Source organism: Pseudopipra pipra, chromosome W (assembly GCF_036250125.1).
Source record: "Pseudopipra pipra isolate bDixPip1 chromosome W, bDixPip1.hap1, whole genome shotgun sequence".
NCBI lineage: Eukaryota > Metazoa > Chordata > Aves > Passeriformes > Pipridae > Pseudopipra > Pseudopipra pipra.
In genome coordinates this window covers 38,560,101-38,584,235 of record NC_087580.1, presented here as the reverse complement: position 1 = coordinate 38,584,235, position 24,135 = coordinate 38,560,101, and the positions used below count along the sequence as shown (strand labels likewise).

The window sequence follows — 24,135 nt, the reverse complement described above, 5'->3', positions numbered from 1 at the left end:
TTTTGAATTGTATTTTACTGTGTTTTCTGGGTGTGAGCTGAAAAATTATCATTCTTCTGTTTTGCCCTCAGGTGAGTAAGATCTAATTATGTATTTCTTGTTTTTTTGAAAGTATAACTTGGAAAACATAAACATATTTCTGCTTCACGTTCAATTCAAAACCCAAATACATACAAACATTCTTATAGTTTAAAGGTAAATATATACTCCTTCTATTTTTAAAGCAAAACACACACTTTTCTATGCTAATGGGCTTTTGGACTTCAAAGAGAACTTGTCAGTAGTTACTACAAAAACTTCAAAAGCTCTACTTCTCCACCACTTTCATGTATGCATCTTAAAACAATTTTGGCTGTTTAAATAAAAAACTTCAAAAAAACAGTTAGTAGGACCATCTCATGAACCTGTGTTTCCTCACTCCCTCCCCTTCCTCTTTTTTTTGTTTTTTTTTTCTTTTGTACTGAAATTAAACTGTTAGGTTAGTTGTTACATGAATAAAAAGCCTTGCTTTGTTGACTTTGAGCTTAGTGTCCTGTGTAAGGACAGGTTTTTATATAAGTTGCCTATGGCGTGCTGTATCTCGGGGGTCTGTCTTAACATCATCTTCTTTTTCACTGTTTCTGTCAAATGTTTTTGGAGGGTTGTCAACTAGATTCAAAATACCAATTAATCTCAAGTTATACAAGATGATTGTGTCAGGGACAAAGTTCCCGTCTATCAGCGCTTGCATCATCCAGTTCAGCACAAATACATTCCCACCGCATGGTCTGTGGTTGGACCAGGCCATTGTTGAACAAGTTAAGCAGCATATTGATGAAAAACAAAGAAAACAACATAAAATATCCACAACAAAGGACTAATAGTAAAAGCGTAGACAATAATCTCTTTGTAATCATATCCATCTTTAGTGAAGAGAACGGAATAGGCTCCAGCTGTTCCTGCATCATTGGGTCAGCCAGGGTCACTTGCATGCTATGCTGTGGCTGTAAGTAATCATAATCTCTTTGCAGTCAGCATACAGGGGGTCAGCATCCTACTTTTGAATGTAGACTTAGTCTCCAAGTTGGAACAGATGAATAGGAGTGCTCAATCTCACGGGTCCAGAGCACAGAATGAACTTGTAGAATTTCTGCAAAGTAGAGCCTGGACTATTAAACAATTTTCACAAAAGAATTTCAAATTTCAGAATTTTTGTAATTTGGCTCTATGAGAGGAATTTAGGTTCTATAGCACGAAGTGGTTGGCTGTCAGTTACTAATAAAAGGCTGTAGAGAATCACGTAGGACAAAGCAGGTAGTGCAATACAATCAGGCACCAGGCACTGTCACTGCTTGTGTTAAATGGCCAAGGCTTGTGTGCTGTGAAGAACCCAAGAGCATGAAGAGCATGAAGAAAAATATCCAGGGCGTGATCAAAATTCACTCAACGAGGGCATTCAGTAAAGCAATGCACAAGTTAGACAAAACATTCAAACAACTTAAGCCAACCATCATGCTATGAAGTTAGCAGTCTATTAAAAGATTGCAGGCATGATGCGAGCTGGGGCCTATGGGGGGACTAGCCACTTTCTTTGCTAGCATGCCTCTCCTGTCAACGAGAAGAGGCACTTTTCCGGGGTTGCTCTGTTCTTGTTTCCCTCTGGGGCTGCTCCGTTCCTGGTTTTTCTTGCATTGCTGCTGCCGGGCTGTCCTCTCGCCGGCTCCCGGGCACTCCGGCCCTACCCGTGCGGCGCTGCCGGCTCTGCTCCGCCACGCCCTTAGGATTCTCCAGCAGCCGGAGTGGCTCTCTGGTGTTCGTCTGCACCACAACTCCGCGCGGGGTGGCAGCGGCCACGATTGGAACTCGCACTGTTCGATCGGTGCAGTGCACGCTGGGCAGCGATGTGCTACCCCTTCCAGCAGGGCGACTGCATGGCCGAAAAGTCTCCTATCAGCGGCGAGGAGGGGTGGCCTTTCTCCTTTTGCTGTCTCTGAGGGTGATTTGCTAGGTTTTTCTTTATTTTCTGGCTTGAAGGGTGGTGATTTTTTAGAAGCATGATCTTTTGAAGTTTTAAAGACAGTTCGCCACAGTTTCAGGATGCTGGCAGCCTGCTTAAGAGACTCAGTGGCTGCATTAAAAAGCACTCTCCCTGCAGAGTCCCAAATGTCTGTACCAAATGCTGACTGAGCATCTACCCCATTTCTTTTACACCAACTATATAAGGTGTAGAGCACACATTTCTGATATTTCACACTGTGCTTCTCTAGTATCTCTGTTAGCACTATGCCAACAAATTCCTCCTCCATGGATATCTGTGCTTCCATTATTTATTCCTGAATGGCTCACCTTCTTTCCAGGTGTCTGTAGGTCTTGACTTACTTTTTAGCTCTAAGGTCCGCCGACAAATGCTACATTGGGCTTCCATCCTCACTGCTCTGAGGTCCACAGTCACTGCTCTCAGATCCATGGCAATAAATCCCCTCCCTACCGCTCTAAGGTCTGCAGCAAATCTTCTGCAATAAATCTTCTCTATCACCACTCTAAGGTCTGCAGTCTTATGCAGGGAATTCTCCTTGCAGTAAATCTTCTGCACAATAAATCACATCGGGGTTCACCAATTGACGACGGCCAAGAATGCACTCAGATAGCAGGGAAAGGCACATGGCTACTTTATTGCTCTCAAATGTTTCTTTTATAGTCTTTGTATACTATCGTGCTACAACAGAATTGGTTAAAAGTCTCAAACATAAAACACTGTAGATACTTTCATTGGTAACACAGAAGACACTGTGCATACTTTCATTGGTGACACTACACACATTTTGATTGGTGACCTTTGGTCTCGGCTGCATTACGTTTGTTCTGTCTGGCATTGCAGTAAATATTTCCTTAGAGTTGTTTACATTCCTCTGCAACTTCAGAGCTGCAACTGCTCAAATTCAAGGCCTACCATCCAGTCCTTTCCCACAGGGAGGTGTGATGTCATAGGGGAGATGTGATGCCACAGGGACAATGTGATGTCACAGGAGGACAGGACGACACAGGGATTATATGATATCACGGGAGAGGTGTGATGTCATATGATGGATGTGACACCATAGGGCAGATGTGATGTCACAGTGGAGGGGTGATGTCAGAGGGAACTGTGATGTCACGGGGAGGACTTGACGTCACAGGGATGATATGAGATCACAGGAGAGGTGTGATGTTATATGATGGATGTGATGTCATATGGGAGATGTGATGCCACAGGGGAGCTGTGATGTCACAGGAAGGATGTGATGTCATAGGGGAGATGTGATGTCACAGGAAGGATGTGATGTCACTGAGATGATGTGATGTCACAGGGGAGCTGTGATGTCACAGGGAGGATGTGATATCACAGGGCAGGGTTGATATGATATTACAGGAGAGATATGATGTCACAGGAAGGATGTGATGTCACAGGGGAGGAGGTGACATCATAGGGGAGATATGATGTCACGGGGAGGATGGGATGTCACAGGAATGATATGATATCACAGGAGAGATGTGATGTCATATGATGGATCAGATGTCAGCTCTGGTGTCACAGGGGAGGTGTGATGTCATAGGGGAGATGTGATGTCATGTGATGGTTGTGATGTCATATGGGAGGTGTGATGTCACATGGGAACTGTGATGTCACGGGGATCACGTGATGTCAAGGCTCCCAACCTTGCTCCAGCTAAAGCCATGGAATTTCTCTTTGTTTCCCTTGGGTTCAAGGTCAGGCTCTTTTATTTCCATGGATGTCTAGAGATGAGTTAAGGGTAGCTCAGACCTTTTGGTGAGGAAGGAGTTGTTTACTCTGGAGTATTTGAACTCAGCCTTTGTTCCTGGTTTCTTCCCACTCTTTCAGAGCAGTTCATTTCCCAGGGGGAAAGCTCTGATTCCCCAGCACAGTCAGGTTCTCCTGAGCTCAGGATCTTTCACTGGTCTCATTTTTCTCTGGTATTAATTCTGTGCCAAATTCTTGCTTCCTAGGTCAGTGAAATGTTAGAAGAGAGAGAATCTCACCTTGATCTTGGACAGAACACTTATAGACTTCTTTATTCTATTGAATTCTTCCCTTCTAGTTCTGGATGACAGGACACCCATGCGGAAAGTCCCTTTTCTGGTTTTCAGGACTTAAAAGAGATGCTTTTCTGATGTGGGTATTTATTGGAGTGTTATTGATTCAACTGGGAGGGTTGAATTGAGTGTTCCTTGCACCTTTAAAAAGTGCAACCCCTTTCATCTGTTGTTTTAAAACCCATGCATTAGATATCAGATGACATAAAGACAGCACATAGAGATAACCCTGATGTAAGTGATGGTTCCAGTCATCCCGTGTATGGAGAAAAGATTTCCAAGGCTTTGTTCCAAGGCTGGGTGCACATGGACTCGGGAGAACTTTGCCTGCCGGAGCCGCTCTCCCTGCACCGCCAGGAAGAGCAGGGACCGCGTCGCCCCGGCCGCAGCGGCGCAGAGGCTGCTCGGGAGGTGACAGTGTGCTAGAGGGAGCTGCCCACTCGCTGTCCTCACTGCCTGCACAGCGCAGGGATGGGGGGAATTGAGCCAGGCAGGAAAAGGGAATGGTGGCGATCCCACGGTGCTGAAATGAGACGGGAAGTAGCAAACAGCCTGGCTGGGGGGAGCACAGTTTGGGAAGGGGGCGCAGGGAAAACCCACTGTGATGTTCCGGGGTAAATAACAGAAAATAAACAGAGGAGGGTCCCCTTTCAGATATGGTTTATAGATCAGCGCGCTGTGTATAGTGCAAGATAGCTTCAGAAATATAAGAATGCAGTTTCTACAGCTTTTACTACAGTGGCACGTTTTTTATAAAATATATAAAGAGATGATAAGTTGAGTGTTAGGTTGGGCTTTTTTTGGTGTTTTTTGGGTTTTTTTTTGTGAATGCTTTGTCCCCCCCAACCTCCCCAAAGGAGCTGTCTTGAATGTACCTTCTTACAGCTAATTTGAATGATTAGTTTAGATAAGCCTCTTAGAGTAGATGCATTTCAGTGAAATTGGGGCACATGTCTTTTTGGTTCTGGTGCAAGGTTTGAACTAATTTTTTTCTTCCTCTTTGGCTCAATTAAAAGCCATCTTAAAACACTCCCAGTATATTGTGTGAGTGCAGGGCTTGAGATTGAATGTATGGGATTGAATGGACACAGAGAAAGAACTAACATTCAGAAACATATCTGCTTCCCTGTCTCAATTAATAAACCCCAGAGTTTGACACATAATTAATATCCATAGTAATTGTGATTTGACTACATATTGTGACAGGCATATGCACATGTGAGCATAAGGACATAGGAAATAGGTATTGTAGTTTCTGCAGTTCTTGTGTTATGGATGAGGGTAGAGAGGATTCAAGCTAAAAATTGTCTGAACATTTTGAGAGTGCAGAGACATCTGTCTGACCATCACTAGGTATGCTTTGATTTTAAGGGAGAACATGTTAAAGAATGCAATAACTTAAAGCCAGCTGCACTCTTGAATTTTTGCTCTTTCAGCAATAACAATAGCACTAATAATTACTAATAGTGAATGAGCTAACAGATGCAATAAATGTTTCTGCTCATTTTGACATATGTGTCAGTTTAATAATTTTAAATGAATCAGTGCACTTGTAACAGGAAATCTTCCTCAACCTCTGATTAAAATGTAACGTTGACTAAGGGATTATAGAGGGGACTTAATTTTACTGATTGTTTTAACAGTTGTCACAGCTGTTGGAAGAAGGAAAGGCAATTGAAACACTCCAAAAAAGGGGTGAGGGGGCAGAACAAGAGTAGTTTAATAAATTTAAACATGGTCTCTGAATGCCAAACATAAAAAATTGAGCAGATCTGTAACTCCAGGAAGCTGCTGCACACTATGTACTTTTGCCTTTTGTGGCTCACTGTGTTTCATTCATCTGAACACTTAGCAGTTTCCCTTTCTCCATTTAAAAATGTGCAACAGCGTTTAAATGTGGAACAAGTTCAGCTGTTCATCTGCCTGGAGTTTCATCTTAGAATGCAGCTGATAGAATACTCAGCTGACAGGAAATAAAGGTTGTGTAGAATGGCTGTAACATTTCAAAAGTGGACACAGGTGTCACATCCTGTGAATGCTGCAGTGCAGTGATGGTTGGTGTACATATTTTATGTTTTTCTAACCGTTCTCATGTTGTGATGTGGGAATGGTGTGTGGAGTTCCCCTGCGAGTCTGTCTGGGTTATGTCTGTGTAGGGATGAACAGGAGTGTGTGTGTAGATTCCCATGCCTGTGTGTTTGTGTGTGTGCAGGGGGATTCTGTGCTAAACTTTTTGAGCTATGAGGTGCACAAAGGACCCCCTTGCTTTCTAAATTCCTTCTCAGAGAGGAGCCTGCCTGTGGCTGGATCCAGTCTCAGGCTCAGATTTTGGTTTCAATTGAAGGAATTATAGAGATGTGATTTAATCACTTTGTCCTGCAAGTTTTAGTGATGGCAAATCAGAAATATTTCTATAAAAACAATGATTTATTATGACAAATGAACAAAAAATTGATCAGACAAGTGAACAGATGAAAGACCTTAAAGAGAATTATTTACTTCAAATTATAAAAGGCAAAAACCTCTAGCAGTATAGTGTAAGATAGGACAGTGGAGTCTATCAAAGTAACTCTATTAAAGCAATTGGATCAAAGCCAGCAAAAAGAAACAATCCTGAAGCAGAGATTGAGGTAACTCAACCCACAAGGACAGGGGGTAGTTCTCTCTCTTTCACTTAACCCCTGGGCAGTGACCATGAAGAACTGTCCCTGCTTCATGGCAGAAGCTCCACACATGTCAAGGAAGTCTGGGGAAGAATCTGCCCCATGACAGTTGGACGGGGCTTTTATAGTTACCAAGGGTTTGACTGCCAGACATATTTGCAGGCCAGGGAGCAGCTTATCTGTCAAATCCTGCTTCAGAAAGCAGGATGTGTGTTTGAAGTTTCAGGAACCATTTTGGGTTTAGCATAATTCAACATTAAAAACAGCACCTCGACACCAGCAGTAACTCACTACAGAGACCTTACATTGTTTGCATTCTCTGACCATTTTTTAGGTATTATCCAAGCAGAGCATCCTGCCAGAAACAGACCCTTGATTCCATGAGGTTGCAAAAACTCTGAGGGTTCCTTTGGTTCCTCGAGGCCCTGCAGTGTCACAATGGCTCCTTGATTCCATGATGTTCCAAAACATCCCAGGGTTCCCTTGGCTCCAAGAGGCTCCCCAGTGTCCCACCGGCCCCTGGACTCCAGGAGGCCCTGCAGTGTCCCAGTGGCCACTCGGTTCCAGGAGCCACAGCGGCTGCCGCCGGCGTCTGTGCCCGGAGCCGCCGCTCCCACGGGGCTGCCGCACTCACCGCCGGGGTTGCCGCTCGCGCAGCCGCCGCTCTGCCCCGGCTGCACCGGGACCCGGCACCGCCTCGGGCCTGCGCTGCCGCCTCAGCGGCCACAGGGACACAGGGATGGGGAACCTTTGCTCTGACACTGAGGGGGCCTGGCTTTGTTCTGCTGGGGTCTGGGCTTTAGGAAAATTGCTGTTCATTTTCATGCTCCACTGGAACACCTCCTGAATTCCAAAGGTTTCCTAATCCAGGGGAGGGGTTTCTATGGCATCGGAGGTGCCGCCCCTCGGGACACATTGTCAATAAACCATCCAGCTGACTGGGATGGGTGTAAGAGATGGGGAACACAGGATAAGGAGTCATCCCCTGAAAACCTTGGAATATTCCCTGCCTGAATCATAACCAAAATGGAACTGTTCGGATGGAATTTCCAAATACTGTGGAAACCCCAGTCATTCCTGACACCAGGATGGAAATTCAGCAGATAACTAAAGCCAGTCCCCTTGTGAGCCCACAACCAGCGGGGCTGAGGGAGGCCCTGGCAGCTCCCCAGCACCTCCCTCTCACTGGGACACCTCTGGAAGCCTCTCCCAGCTCGGGAACCCTCCAGTTTCCAACACTCCAAAGACCCTCGCTAATGCCCAGGACAATTCTGACGCCCCTCAACAAACACTCCTCCAGCTGTGACCCTGGTCTAGTGGAAAACACAAAGGGATTTGGGGGAGTGTTTCCCTGACAACAAGGAGAATTTGAGAGAGGGACCTTTCCACCCCCAGCTACTGATGTGTCCACACATCTCTGCCTGGGTGCGGGTGTGAATTGACTGTGGTGGGAATGTTGTTCTTGTGAATCTATAATTCAGTCACTGTTAAAATTGCAGCACATGCTATTGAATCACCTGATAACTGTTCAATTGGTCAATGATTAAATGCTACTAATGTCTTTTGCCCCCTTGTCTTTGGATCCAAATCCTTCCTGCCCTGACCCTCTTGCATCCCAAGTCTCTGTGTAAATAATTCTCTTTCATCAAAAAAAATGTATTTTTCATGATGTCCACTTTAAAATCTTCTTCATTAGCTAAACTACAAAACAACTCCAATTAGCTCTAGAAGTCTTGAAGACTTGAAGACAATTAAAGAAATGAAAATAATTTGTTTTTCAGTGTTTTAATGGGTCCACAGTGTGTTTGGAGTTGCATCAGCTGTCAGTCCAAGATGGGCCATGTCAGAACTGGTGAGGCTGGGGGGTGAGGAGCAAGGTTGATCATCCAGGGTCAGTGTGGTCTCCTGAGGAGACACTCAGCATCAAGATCACCTGGAGAACACCTCTATCACCTCTTCTCTGAACTAAAATATATCTATAATTGAATTAAAACAAAAAAAGTACAAACTTGGAAGACTTGTTTTGAAATTGCCTTGAAGACAATTAAAGGAAGACAAAGAGATCCTGAGGGATTTCTGGAATTTAATGAGCCCCACGGTGTGTTTGCAGCCCAGCCCATGATCCTGAGGTACTGAGAGAAGATTGAAGCAGCTGCTCAAGAAGTCAGAAGCCAAAGTCCAAGTGCCTTGAAGCATTGCTGGGCCCCACTGAGGGCAGGCACTGACAAAGCCTCCCCAGGGACTCCTTGGAGCAGCTCCTTGGAGGCCAGGAGTGCAGGCAGACAAAGGCTCTGGGCAGGCCCCTGCAATGCTGAGCAAAGCCTGCCTTGGTTTTGTGGAGCACAAAGGCCAAGGCCTGAGCCCCAGGCCCTGGCCCAGCAGATCCTGTCCCTCCCGGCTGGCTCAGGGCTGTTTGGGGGGCACTGGGATGGGAGGGGGAGGAACAACAAAGGCCCAAAACTGGGCAACCCCTGCCAGGCTCCTGAGGGAGGGGCGAGGCAGAAACCAAGGGCAGAACCTGCCAGGCAAGTTGCTTGTGGTGGCCTGAGTGGCAGAGGCAGCTGCCAGAGGCAAGGGGACAAAGGCCTGGGTGCCTTTGGGCCTTGCAGCCCTGCCAGAGCCCTTGGCCATCTCTCCTGCAGGCTGTCCTGCCCTGGCCCTGCTGCTGCTCTGGCCTTGCAGGCTGCACACACCCCTCCTGCTTTCCCACCCCCTCCCAGCAGCATTTCTAGACCCTCCCTGATGTCTCTGCACCAGCTCTGGCTGTTCCCTGGAACACAAAGCCATGGGCTGATCCTGACTCCCTCTGGGTCACCTCTTTCAGCACAAGGGTCCCCGTTGAGTGACATTTCTTTTTCCTCACCTTCAGTCTGAACTTTCAATGCTACTTTTTGTGGAGATTTCATTCTATTTCCAATACAGAGAAAGGCTCCATCCTGTCAGATCTCCTCTAGACCCTCTCCTGTTCTTCCTCATTCCTCCAGAATGGGGAACCTCACAGACAGACAGACCAGTCCAGATGTGGTGACCCCAGGGCTGAGCCCAGGGGGGTGACAACTCCCTTGTCTGGGTGCCCACACTCCACCTAAGGCAGCCCCATGTGCAGTTGGCCTTAAATCAAGGGGCCATTCTGATTCTTTGTAATGTCCCGGAATCAAGTGGCGCCGTGACACTGCAGGGCCTCATGGAACCAAAGGAATGCAGAGACACTGTGGAATCTCATGGAACCAAGAGACCACTGTGACATGCGGGGTCTCTTTGAACAAAAGGAACCCAGAGACATCTCAGAACCTCCTGAAACCAAGGGCCCACTGTGCCTCCCCAGAACTCCATGGAATCAAGCAGAGCCGCTGCCTCCCCCCCGCCGCCGCACGGACCGGAGTCGCCGGCTCTGCCCCGCTTGGACACCTCTGGAGTCAACGTGTTCTTGGGCAGCACAGCTTATCTTAGACCATAGAATTTTCCAGATTTTGCTTTGCCCCCTCTTTTCCCATAGTTTTTTTTTTTTTTTGTTCTTTGTTCATTCTGGGGGAAAAGGGAGAAGGGAAACATGTTGATCCCTGTTTTTATCCATTTACAAAAGGGATTTGGGACAGGGGGAGAGAGAGTAGGCAATTTCTCTCTCTGCTGTTGCTTTGAACTGTTCTGTTGGTATTGCTGGTTTTGCTGCTGTATTTCTTGTCAGTAAGCTCTTATTTTCTCAATTATACCTCCTTGTATTTTGTCTCCTTGTGCTGGTGGGGAATAAAATGGAAGTGAATTCATTTTATTGGAATTCCTGCCCCAAAATGTGTCTTTAAACCAGGGCAGGTTGCTCAAGGGCTCCCTGAAATTTGGCATCAACCACAATGAACTTGAAAATGCATTTTGTCCCATTGTACAGAGAGATAATAAAGATGTTCTCTAGTGGTGTTCAAGGGCTGACCACTGAGGGATTTCATCAGGAAGTTGCTGCCAAGAGGACTTTGTACCATGGATTTTATTTGACACTCTTCATTCAGCCAACTTCCCACCTACCATATCTTCCACGTCTTCAGTCCAGCTCTCACCAGTCTGGCCATAAGGAGACCACAGGAGACCATGTCAAGGGCCTTGATGAAATCTGGGCACACAACATCCCCTTCTTTTGCCTCCCACAGGGGTTCTGCAATCCCTGCCTTGTCCTTCCCATGCCTGGGAATGGCTGCAGGAGGACTTGCCCTATCCCCTTCCCTGCTGAGCCTGAGCAGTCTGGAACTCTCCCAACCCTCCTTGCTGCCCTGTTTGCAGACTGCTTCCATGCCTGCCTTTCCCAAGGCCCCAGGAAGCTCTGGGATGGCTCTGGCCTTTGCAAGTGTTTGGGAGAGGTCTCCCAGTGACACTGTCCAGCCTTCTCAATATCCCTGACACCAAACCGTTTCTATTATCCCACAGTTCCAGTTTAGTGCTCAGGACACAACACATATTCTCGTGGTTCTTCAGGAGAAAATTAGAAGTGATTTCATTATAGAGGTCAACTGGTGGAGCAGCCCAGTCTGGTCTGGCCCCACAGCAGTGCCCAGCCCAGGGTGCTGCAGAGCTCTGAGCACTCCCCCCACAGCCCCAGCCCCTCTGAAGGGCACAGCAGCTCCTGGGGCACAGAGAGGAGTCTCAGCATCCCCATCAGCTCAGGGGCTGGACACTCAGCGTGGCAGGAGGAAATGGAGGTCAGGGAAACTGCAGGAGCCCTGGTGTCACCTCCAGGAGATGCTCAGCACAGCCTGACTGTGCCCCTCAGTGCCAGCCCCTCTGCCCAGCCCAGCCCAGAGTCCTGGCCCAGGGACAGAGCAGCCTGTCCCCAGGGGGGCTACAGAAAGAGGTTTCTCTGTGTCAGGGATTCCTCTCTGCAGGCCCAGAAATGCTCCCTTGCTCTTCTCCAGAGACATCCCTTTGCCCAGGTCAGTGTGTCCAGGCTGCCTTGGCCAGTTGCAGATCCCAGCCTGGGATCCCTGCAGGGCCCTGAGCTGGAGGTGCTGCTCTGCACAGGGAGGGGCTGTGGCACCCTGGGCTGACCCTGCACTGGCCATGCTGGTCAGGGTGGGGAGCAGACCCAGCAGGATGGGGATCACTCCTCTCCACCCTCTGCCATAGTCCTGGAAGGCTCAGTAGCCAAGAACAAGGCTGGGCAGGTGAGACGAGTCACTGGCCAGAGTCCTTTCTCTGTTCCTGCTGCGTCCCCTGGGGTTGCAGAACTCTCCTTTACCAGTGCACAGGCAGATTTAGCACTTGATCTCTGGTGACTCCACCCTGGGCAGGATTCTGCTCCAGGGCTCCATTCCCTGCTGACTGGATGGGACGGGCTGTCCCTGCAGATCCTCTGTGCTCTCCTGCACTTCCTGAGTTCCTACAGACAAGTCCTCACCTGCCATCAGAGCCCTCACAAGCTGTAGAGCCCCAGGCAGGTGACTTGGAGATCATTTGTCATCTCCATTGGCCATCGGCCACCAACACACAACATCTGACCCAGCCCTCAGTCCCTGCAGTCCCAGTGGGTCCCTGACCTCACTGCACTGTCTCCATGGAGAAACAAGCAAAGCAACAAGACTTTGGAGAGTTTATTCCTTGGACTTCTTCTCGATACCAATGTTGGGAAAAGACCTCAGCCTTCAGGAAGGGGCTGGAGGGGAACCCCTTTGCTGCTGGAACTGCTGTTGTGGAGCCCAGCCCTGTCCCAGCAGTGCCCAGGGCCTGTCCCTGCCTGTGCTCACAGGCCTGACCCACAGCAGGACAGTGACTGAGCTGCCAGAGCACTCAGGCCTTGGGCACGGACAGGAAAGGAGAGGGTGGGAGTGCAACGAGAGCAGCTCTGAACAGACCCAGTTCTGGGGCTCCCTGGCAGTGCTGGGACTCTTTTCCCCTCCACATCTGCAAACATGGAAATGCCCTCCAGCTTCAGGGGAGGTGTTGGAGGAAGAATCTGGAAAAAAGAATTTGTGTCCTTTCTTACACTCAGAGATTGTGATTCCTCATGTACAAACTAACACAGGGAGGATGTTTGACAAATATTTTGCTGCACAAGCTTTTATTTTGTTTAAATGCACACAAAGCATGATTTCTGATTTCTATATTTTGTGGGTGAAAAAAAAGGGGTAGAGAGTGAATTATATGGGATGAAGAATAAAATTTCAGTGTTGTTAATATTAACAGATGAACAAAAAAGGAAAACCCACCACCACTACGAAAAGCTTTAGAAGGCAGGCCAGGCCCAAAATAAGTTACACAATGAGTGTTCTGCAGAAGAAAAGACGAAGTTTATTGCTTCTCAAAAAACACAGTCATCATTTTCCTTACGGCATCCTTGAGCTCCTGGTTCCTCAGGCTGTAGATGAGGGGGTTCAGTGCTGGAGGAACCACTGAGTACAGAACTGACAGGGCCAGATCCAGAGATGGGGAGGAGATGGAGGGAGGCTTCAGGTCGGAAAATGCGCCAGTGCTGACAAACAGGGAGACCACGGCCAGGTGAGGGAGGCACGTGGAAAAGGCTTTGTGCCGTCCCTGCTGAGAGGGGATCCTCAGCACAGCCCTGAAGATCTGCACATAGGAGAAAACAATGAAAACGAAACAACCAAACATTAAACAGACACTAAACACAATAAGCCCAAGTTCCCTGAGGTAGCCTGAGTGAGAGCAGGAGAGCTTGAGGATGTGTGGGATTTCACAGAAGAACTGGCCCAGGGCATTGCCCTGGCACAGGGGCAGGGAAAATGTATTGGCTGTGTGCAGCAGAGCATTGAGAAAGGCAGTGGCCCAGGCAGCTGCTGCCATGTGGGCACAAGCTCTGCTGCCCAGGAGGGTCCCGTAGTGCAGGGGTTTGCAGATGGCAACGTAGCGGTCGTAGCACATGATGGTGAGGAGGGAAAACTCTGCTGAGAGGAAGAAATAAAAGAAAAAGGCCTGTACAGCACATCCCATGTAGGAGATGGTCCTGGTGTCCCAGAGGGAATTGTGCATGGCTTTGGGGACAGTGGTGCAGATGCAGCCCAGGTCTGTGAGGGAGAGGTTGAGCAGGAAGAAGCCCATGGGGGTGTGCAGGTGGTGGTCACAGGCTACGGCGCTGAGGATGAGGCCATTGGCCAGGAGGGCAGCCAGGGAGATGGCCAGGAAGAGCCAGAAGTGCAGGAGCTGCAGCTCCCGCCTGTCTGAGAATGCCAGGAGCAGGAACTGGGCCATGGAGCTGCTGTTGGACATTTGCTGCCTCTGGGTGTTTGTTTCCAACACAGGAGAAGAAGACAGTAAGAGGCCAGTTAGCGTGGACTTAGCTAAACAAAGTCAAAGCTGTATTCTACAGATACTCCCCAGGGCACACACAGACAGTCTTTTGATTTCCTAGGAGATCTTCCTTCAGCTCCAGTGCTGGGTCCCTACTCAACAGCATTTTCACTGTTTTAGCAGCACTGTGCTTCTGTACAGGGGTTTCACATAACAAGGAGATGTTAAGGGACAGGTTTCCAACCTGGAGGGAAATTCACAACTTGGAAGGAAACCTCAGGGAGACAGCCAAGTGTCCTTATGATGGCATTTGATTTAAGCAGACTCAGCTCCTTCCCCAGCACCACAGGCTGCACTGGTAGGGGTCATATTCCGTTTGCAAGTGCAAAAAGGACATCTCAGACCAGTCCCGATGGGTCTAGCAGAGGTGATGCTGGTGCTGCCCACAGGCAGAGCAGTGGCTGAAAGCACATTAGGAAGCTCAGACAGACCTACTGAGCACTCACAGTTCATATGTCTCAGGGACCTCTCAAAATTAATACTTTCTTAATGATTTATTCCTCCCATTCCTCAAGAGTAGGAAACTGGAAGCACAATCTCAGGAAATTTCTTTAACCTTATAAAAATCTTTATCTTGGAAATATTCTGAGTGGGAGCTGAAGCTCTGAGCATGTCCTCCTCCTCTGCACTCCAGATACTCTCGAGTTGCACTTAGAGAATCAGTAGTTGATGGGCAGTGCCAGCTTTCCCAGATGCCTCCAAAAGCTGCAGTCCCATTGCCCTGCATGAACAGACTTCCTGTGCCAAGATCTGTTAAAAATTCTCCCCCAGTGAGGTCTCAGCATCATTCTACGTCTGACAGCCTTTAACTTCTCTCTGTCTCACTCCCCTGCCCTTGGTGCTGCAGGCAGGGCCCTCAGCCCTGCTGGGCTGTGCAGAGGAGCTGCTCACCAGCAGAGCTGTCTCTTTGAAGCTCTTCTTGCTTGCCAGGAGCTCCCTGTGTGCCAGGAGCCCAGCCCAGCTCAGCAGCACAGCAACAGCCTCAGGCATTTCATGACCCTCAGGGGGGTTTGGCGTTGTTTACATGAGACTCAGTCCCTGAGAGGACGTTCAAACAACTTCTCAAGAAGTCAAAGTGAGATTGAAACACTAAAGGTTCTTGTAGTGCTAAAGAGTCTCACTGAGGGACACAACTGAGAACATGTCCCCAGGTTCCAGTTAGAGCAGAAAACTGCAGACAGTGATGACAAGGATGGACAAGCGAGGGAAAGGTGGCTCTGATGCTGAATAAACCTTTACTTGTTTCCTTAATCCAAAGGACCAAGGCCTGACCCCCAGTCCCTGTCCCTGCCTTATTCCTCAGGGCTCTTCCTGGGGCACTGGGATGTGGGATGTGCAATGCCAAGGGCAGGACCATGGGGTGGCACCTGCCAGGCTGCTGAGCAGGGACAAGGAGGCCATGAGGCCCCAGGGCTGCAAGGGCCACTCCCCTCCTCCTGGCATCAGGGGCACAGACAGCAGCCCTGGCCAAAGGCCTGCAGAAGGTGACTGTGTCAGGGCCTTTCAGCTTCTCCCCCTCCCTGTCTCCTCTCCAGCCCAGGCTGTCCTACGGTGTCCATGCCCTGCCCCTTTCCCTGCAGGCTGTCGTCATCCCCCCGGCTGCCCCACCTGGCTGGCACCTTCCTGCACTGACATCTCTGCGTCCTCCCTGGCTCTTCCTGCACACACAAAGCCTTGGGCTCATCCAGACTCCTTCTTTGTGACATATTGCACCACAACAGTGACCTTGGAGGGAAATTTCTGACTTCTTGTCACCAGTCTAAGCCACCCCAGCTGCCCTTGGTGGCACTAGTTCTTTCTTAGGCTGTTTTCTGACAGGAAGAAAAGCTCCACCAGCTCTGACACCCCCCTTCAAGACCTCTCAGGCTACTCCTCTACTGTCCTCAATCTTCACACCACTGACCCCTGAGTCCTCAGCCTCTATATACGGGTCATGTGCTTGAGGCCCCAAATTCCTTCCTGGGAGATCTCTGGGACCTCTCCAAGGTTTTGGGAGATGACAATAGAGTGCTCTTATCCCAGGAAACACAGAGGGACACTTTTTTCCAAGGGCTGTGTTGGCAGAATGAGGCACAATCTCTTTACACTTTCTGGCACAAGGGAGCTCTGAGCTCTGGGTATGGAGGGAGGTCCAAGTACCAACCACTGGAGTGGGAGCTACAAATCATCAGGGCTTGTGTTCTTTGGAGGGCCAGACACTGCTGAGAGTGGTGTGTGTGTGTGCACATGGAAGGACTTGAAGGGCACAATGAACTGTCTCAAAACACTGTCAAAGCAGGAAAATCCCATAAGGCGCCACAACCCATAAGCACTGGTGGCAAACAGGAAGGCCTTTAATTCCAAGGCCTAAAGGGAGGTGAAGCTTTGGAAGTAGCCCCCAGGACAGAATTGCACTGTGCAGAGTGTGGGAAAGAGCAGACAGCCCCAACAGGAAGCCAGGGCTGGTAAGGCAGGTCTGGGGAACCCATCCAGACAAAGATTCCCACCTGCAGACTGGAAGCACACTGGGCAAAACTCCCACCGTGGCAAGGTGTGGGAAAGGAAGCAAGTCCTTGTAGACATGCCAGCCCAAGCTGTGGGAACAGCATCTACCCCCCTGAATACCCGGGGCTTGGGCTGTATAAAAGTGATAGCCCAGAAGCACAACTTGGGGACCCTCCACCGAGCAGAGCAGGGTGAAGAAGGACCGGTGGGAGCCTCAGGGATCTCCATGGTGTGATACATTTAATTCATCTCTGTCTCTCTCTCACTGGCTTCCCACCACCTCCTTCTTCTCTCTCTCTCTCTATTTCTTTCTTTCTCTCTCCGTCCTCTTTACTGTTAAATCAAAGCTGGACTGCTGACTTTGGCACATGGTCTCCTTTGCAGCTGAATTTGGTGCTTTTGTGATGTCATGGGGAGGATGTGATGTCACAGAGGAGAATGTGACATCATAGGGATGATATGATATCACCAGACAGGTGTGATGTCATATGATGGTTGTGACATCACAGGGGAGATCTGATGTCATAGGGGACATATGATGTCATGGGGAGGTGTGCTGTCATAGAGGAAATGTGATGTCACAGGAGGGATGTGATGTCATATGATGGATGTGATGTCATAGGGGAGATATGATGTCATAGGAAGGATGTGATTACACGGGGAGGATGTGATGTCATAGGAGAGGTGTGATGTCACAGGGGAGGAGGTAATGTCATATGGGAGCTGTGATGTCATGGGGAGCTGTGATGTCACGGGAAGAATATGTTTTCATATCATGGATGTGATGTCATGGGGGAGATGTGATGTCACAGGAGATGTGTGATGTCACAGGGGAGGGTGTGATGTCACAGGGGAGCTGTGACGTCACAGGGATGATATGATATCACAGGAGAGACATGATGTCATGTGATGGATGTGACGTCATGGGGGAGCTATGATGTTACAGGAAGTATCTGATGTCATGGGGCAGGTTTGATGTCAGAGGAATGCTATGATATCACAGGAGAGGTGTGATGTCAAATGATGGATGTGACCTCTTAGGGGAGATGTGATGTCACAGGGGAGATGTGATGTCTTGAGAAGGATGTGATGTCAAACGATGGGTGTGACGTCAGCTGTGATGTCACAGGAGGCTGCGATGTCATGGGGAGTTGTGATATCACTATGAGATGTTATGCCATATGATGAATGTGACATCATAGGTGAGATGTGATGTCACAGGAAGAATGTGATGTTACGGGGGATGTGATATCATAAGGCAGCTGTGATGTCCCAGGGAGGATGTGATGTCACAGGGATGATATGATTTCACAGGAGAGATGTGATGTCATATGATGGATGTGACGTCAGCTTTGATGTCACAAGGGGGTGTGATGTCATAGGGAAGGTGTGATGTCACAGGGGAGGACGTAACGTCAGAAGAATGATATATCACAGGAGAGTTGAAATGTCATATGATGGATCTGATGTCATAGAAAAGATGTGATGTCACAGGAAGGATGTGATGTCATATGATGGACAGATGTCAGCTGTGGTGTCACAGGGGGCTGTGATGTGATGTGAAGGTGTGTTGTCATAGAGGAGCTGTGATGTCACAGGGAGAATCTGATGTCATAGGGGAGATGTGATGTCAGGGGAGATGTGATGTCACAACAAGGATGTGATGTCACAGGGGATATTGTGATGTCACAGGGAGGATGTGATATCAGATTGGAGGATGTGATGTCATAGGGGAGGTGTGATGTCATGGAGAGGATGTGATGTCAGAGGAGAGGACGTGATGTCACAGGGATGATATGATATCACAGAAGAGATGTGATGTCATATGATGGATGTGACATCCTAGGACAGATGTGATGTCACAGGAAGGATGTGAAGTCACAAGAGACGTGTGATGTTACAGGGATGGATGTGATGTCACAGGTTAGGTGTGATGTCACAGGGGAGCTGTGATGTCACAAGGGAGGTGTAATGTCATAAGGGTGATGTGACTGCATAGCAAGGATGTGATGTCATAGGGGAGTTTTGATGTTGCAGGGACAATGTGATGTCACAGGGGAGGATGTGACGTCACAGGGATTATATGATATCACATGAGAGGTGTGATGCCATATGATGGATGTGATGTCGGCTCTGATGTCACAGGGAGGATGTGATGTCACAGAGGAGCTGTGATGTCATGGGGAGGATGTGATGTCACAGAGATGATATGATGTCACAGAGATTATATGATATCACAGGAGAGATGTGATATGATGGATGTGACATCATAGGGGAGTGGTGATGTCACATGAAGGATGTGATGTCACATGGAGGATGTGATGTCACAGGGCATGTGTAATATCACAGGGATGATATGGTATTACAGGAGAGATGTGATGTTATATGATGGATGTTACATCAGCTATGATGTCACAGGGGAGCTGTGATGTCACAGGAAGGGTGTGATGTCATATGGTGTATGTGACGTCATAGGAGAGATGTGATGTCACAGACAGGTGTGATGTCACAGGAAGGATGTGATGTCACAGGAGAGCTGGGATGTCACAGGGAGGATGCGACGTCACAGGGATGATATCACAGGAGAGATGTGATATCATATGATGGATGTGATGTCATAGGGGAGGTGTGATGTCACAGGAAGGATGTGGTGTCACAGGGAGCATGTGATGTCATAGAGAAGTGACACATCCCCCCCCATCTTGCTCCAGCTCATCATCATCATGGCGAGGCTTTGCGAACGATGATTTAGGAAGGCCTGTAACGTTTGTTACAGGCACGCTGGTGACTTATGAGGCCAATACGAGACAGACATATCCAATTGCAAAAGGCACAGCAGAAAGACTCCTTAGGTGGCATATTCTGCAAGGCACGATTCTTTCTGCGTTGTCTTTTCTCCTCGAGGGTGATCCTGCTGCGTTCTCAAAAGCATCAGCAGCGTTATAGATGGTGTGTCTCCAGGCCTCACGATTGGAGGCCAGAGTAGACCAGTTATGTTGATCAATATGGCCAAGGCTGAGATGTTGTTTCAGGGAGTCCTTGTATCTCCTCTTTGGGGCTCCTCTCTTGCGGCAGCTGGTGGCAAGTTCACCATAAAGCAAGATCTTAGGGAGGCGGTGGTTGGTCCTTCATCCTGGAGACGTGCCCTGCCCATCGCAGCTGTGTTCTCAGCAACATGGCCTCAATACTTGTGACTGCTGCTTGTTCTAGAACAGATGTGTTGGTCACATCATCTGACCAGTGGATGTTTAGGATTGTACAGAGGCAGCGTTGATGGAAGCGTTCTAGGAGTCACAGGTGGTGGCGGTAGATGACCCATGATTCAGATCCGTATAAGAGAGTGGACAGCACTATGGCTCTGTAAACACTGATCTTTGTACTTTTCTTCAAGTGTTTATTATGCCATACTCTTTTATGAAGCTTTCCAAAAGCTCTCTATGCCTTTGCTAACCTGTTGTCTATCTCTCGGTCAATCTCACCATCCGAGGAGATGAGGCTACCCAGGTAATTAAACTGCTGAACTGGTTTGAGCACTGATTGGCCAATGGTGATATGGGGATGAAGGAAGACTTCCTGAGGTGCAGGTTGATGGAGAACCTCTGTCTTCTTTAAGCTGACTTCCAGCCCAAAGAGCTCAGCAGCGTCTGCAAAGCAGGATGTTAAACGCTGCAGAGCTGCTTCTGTGTGGGCAACAAGGGCAGCGGGGTCAGCATAAAGCAGCTCCTGGACAAGATGATTTAAGGTCTTAGTGTGGGCCTTCAGTCGCCTTAGGTTGAAAAGGCTTCCATCAGTACGGTATCGAATGTAGATCCCGTCCTGATCATCGAGGTCTGCTGTGGCCCTTTGGAGCATCCTGCTGAAAAAGGCTGTATCCCAGTTCACAGAATCACAGAATTAATTAGGCTGGAAAAGATCTCTGAGATCATCAAGTCCAACCTATGACCCAACACCACCATGTCAACCAGACCATGGCACACATCCAGTTGTTTCTTAAACACCTCCAAGGACAGTGACTCGACCCCCTCCCTGGGCAGTCCATTCCCACGTCTAATCACGCTTTCAGTGAAGAAATTCTTCCTCATGTCCACCCAAAACCTCCCCTGGCACAGCTTAAGATTGTGTCCTGTTGTCCTGTCACTTGTTACCTGGGAGAAGAGGCCGATCCCCACTGGCTACAACCTCCTTTAAGGTGGTTGTAGAGAGTGACAAGGTCTCCCCTGAGCCTCCTTTTCTGCAGCTTAAACCCCCCCAGCTCCTTCAGCCGCTCCTCACAGGACATGCACTGCAGATCCTTCACCAGCTCTGTTGCCCTTCTCTGGACCTGCTGCAGCACCTCAATGTCCTTCCTAAACTGAGGGCTCCAGAACTGGACGCAGAACTTGACGTGTGTCCTCCCCAGTGCTGAGTCCAGGGGGACAGTCACTGCTGTGAGAACGCTTTTGTTCCACGTTTTCACGGCGTTTGTGACAGATCAGATCAAGTGACCTTACGGGGATGGTTCTACCCCTGGCACAGGCGGTGCAAGCCCAGCAGTTGTTACACGGGACGTGCTGAGGGAGAAAAGCGTCTCCGTGTGCGGAACAGCCGCGCTCCCGAGTGGCCCCGAAGGCCCCCGGCACCCGCTGCCAGGCAGCGCCGGGGGCGGGAGCTCCGGGATCGCCGCCGGGAGAGCGCGTCCTGCTCCCCGCGGGAGCGGCGGGGGGGCCGCGGGACGGGCCCTGTGCACGGGCTGTGTCCGTGTGTGGGGACACGGCTGGGCGGGGGCACCGCGGGGTGTCCCTGGGCCAGGGATGTGTGTCACAGAACCGCAGGATGGGGCGAGTGGGAAGGGACCTTGAAGATCACCCAGTTCCAACCCCCCAAAACCTGCAGTCAAAGGCTCGGAGCCTCGTTCCCCCGGCCTTGAACGCTGTCCTTCAGTGTGCAGGGATACACGGCTGTGTTTTGGTGCAGTGTTTGTACAGGTGTGTATATGCACACAGGTATTTCAGTGTGAAGCTGTGCAAGAGCCTCCCTGGGCACTGCCCTGTACCTTTGTACGTGTGTACACCTGTGCCTGTGGTTGTTTCCCGTGTGTAGAAGCTCATCCCATGAGCGGTTGCACACAATGTCATGTAAGGCAGGGCTCTGCTGACATCCTCCTGGGCAGTTTCAGTATTGCCATCTGAGGACTTCCCTGCTCTGATTTCACCAGCTAACTCCTGCCGTGCCAAGTTGTGGCAAGGCAGGGGCAGGAGCAAGAAAACCAGTCTCTCTGTCCAATACAGAAGGTGGGAGGGTGGGAGGCAATTCCCTCTTGGGATGGATTCTGCTGATGAAGAGTGTTCTGTCTCTTTTGGGCTGTAGGGTTGCTGTAGGGTTGCTGCCAAAGGTGTGTGCAGACAGACAGATAAACAAGGTCAAGATGACCAAGTAAGAAATGATGAGGAAACACACGGCAGAACACTTTACAACTGTTGTAATCTTGGCCTGCCTGAAAAGAGGATGAAGAAAAAGTTTTATGATTTGTCTTGTAACTTCAGTCTTTTTTTGACTTTAAAGTTTTTGAAGAAAACTGTAGGATGTTTTTGCAGCTCCTTCTGTTGGAAACTAATTTTAAAAGGTGAAAAAAGAACACAGAGGTCTTGAGTATTTGTCTCTGTAGTTAACAAAGTCCAGCGAAAGGTCAGTAATGGTTGGGATATAAATGGATGTTAATTAGACATTGTCACTGGAACCCGACAACAAAAATTTCTGTGGAAAATCACAGAATTTTCCTCCCAGAAGATTTATTTTGCTACCCAGTGAAGAGACTCTCTAAGTAAAATACCTAATTAATATTTGTCAGTGCAACCTACACAAGCCTACACATGGGTCTCTTGTGTTTGCCACTGGGTGGTGTGGGGAGAGAAGTGGTCACAGTGTTTTTCCCAGTCCCTTATTTTACTGGCAGAGAATCTGTATGGCTTTTTAGCACTATTAAACCCAAATATAACTCCAAGTATGTTTGGTTAGAACAATGAATAAACTCTCTGATTGAAAATCAGGATTAGTGTTCCATTTGTTGCCAGTAAACACTTTGATGGGTGGCTTGAGCTCCAAAATACATCTGAGATACTGTTGTTGATACTTAAATTTGTCATTTTGGCAATATCAGCTGAAGACCAGGAAACTTTGTTTTCCTCACAACAACCAACTCCCATATTAGTTGATTAGATTTTTCATGCTGATTTTGCCAGTTCCAAGTAAATGTCTGTTTTGTAATGTTGCAGCAAATCCAAAGACAATTTAGATATGCCAGCAGGTTGTCTTCTACCAAGAGCTTGTTCAATCCCATTGGATTTTTGGGATTCATAAAAGTGTAATTTAAACAGCTGTTTTGATTGGCAACACCAGGAAATTTTAGGATTTTTTTTCCAAAACACACCTGCTGAATGCAGTTTTGATCCTCTTCTAGTAGTTTGTAATTGCATTGCCTGATAATTTGACTGCAAGCCAGCAGGTTAACTGAAAAGCAGAGTTTCAGGTTTATTTTAGGTATGTGATGACTTTGGCAACCAGTGATGAGTTGTGCCAACATGGTCCCAGCTGCCCTCAGAATGCTCCCAGTCACCCCCAGTATGACCCCAGCCACCTTCACTGTGGGCCCAGTTGCTCCCAGTATGATCCCAGTTGTCCCTAGGAGGGTCCCAGTAGCTCCCAGTTCCTCCCAGTGTGATCCCAGTTGCTCCTAGTTGCCCCTAGCACAGACCCAGTTGCTCCCATTATGATCCTGGTCTGATCCCATTATGATCCCAGTACGATTGCAGTTGCCCCCTGCATAGTCCCAGTTTCTCCCAGTTGCCTCCAGCATAGATCCAGTCAATCCAAGTATGATCCCAGTCTTCCCCCAGCATGGTCCCAATCAATCCCAGTTGTCCCACTGTAGATCCATTCACTCCCAGTTCCTCCCAGTTGCCCCCAGCATGGTCCAAGTCGCTCCCAGCGTGGTCCCAGTCACCCCCAGGATGGTTGCAGACACTTCCAGTATATCCCAGTTGCCCTCAGCATGCTCGTAGTCACACCCGGTTACTTCCACTTGCCCCAGGATGGTTCCAGTTTCCATCAAGATGATCCCAGTCACTCCCAGTTTATGCCAGTTGCCTCCAGCATGCACCCTGTCACTCCCAGTTACTCCCAGTTGCTTCCAGCATGATCCCAGTTGCTCCAAGGATGTTCCCAGTTGGCTTCCAGCCTGGCCCCACTGGCTCCCAGTTCCCCCCTGTGTAGTTCCAGTCACTCCCAGTTTGATCCTGGTCCCTTACAGTCACTCCCACTGTGATTCCAGTATGGTGGTGGTCACTCCCACTATGATCCCAGTTACTGCCAGTCACTCCCAATAGGATCCCAGTTGCCCCCAAGGTGGTCCCAGTTGCTCCCAGCCACCCCCAGGATGGTTCCTTTCACTCTCAGGGACTCCCACTCTGAGTCCAGTATGGCCCCAGTCACTCCCAGTCACTCCCTGGAGGATGCCATTTGCCCCCTGCATGGTCCCAATTGCTCCCAGTATGATCCCAGTATGAGTCCAGTCATCCCCAGTATGATCCCAGTAACTTCCAGACACTTCCAGTACAAAGCCAGTTTGATCCCGCTCATCCCCAGTATGGCTGCA

The 24,135-nt window shown here is 48.9% G+C and overlaps 2 protein-coding genes across 2 annotated transcripts in view; one reads left to right on the top strand and one right to left on the bottom strand.

Annotated features, from left to right (window-relative positions):
- LOC135404684 (zinc finger protein 721-like) overlaps window positions 1-24,135 on the top strand; it is a 224,785-nt gene that overhangs the window by 112,137 nt on the left and 88,513 nt on the right. The window lies entirely within an intron of this gene.
- Window positions 13,005-13,940, bottom strand: LOC135405482 (olfactory receptor 14J1-like). Its single transcript, XM_064640183.1, has one exon. It carries the CDS (start codon window positions 13,938-13,940, stop codon window positions 13,005-13,007), a length of 936 nt encoding a protein of 311 aa, XP_064496253.1.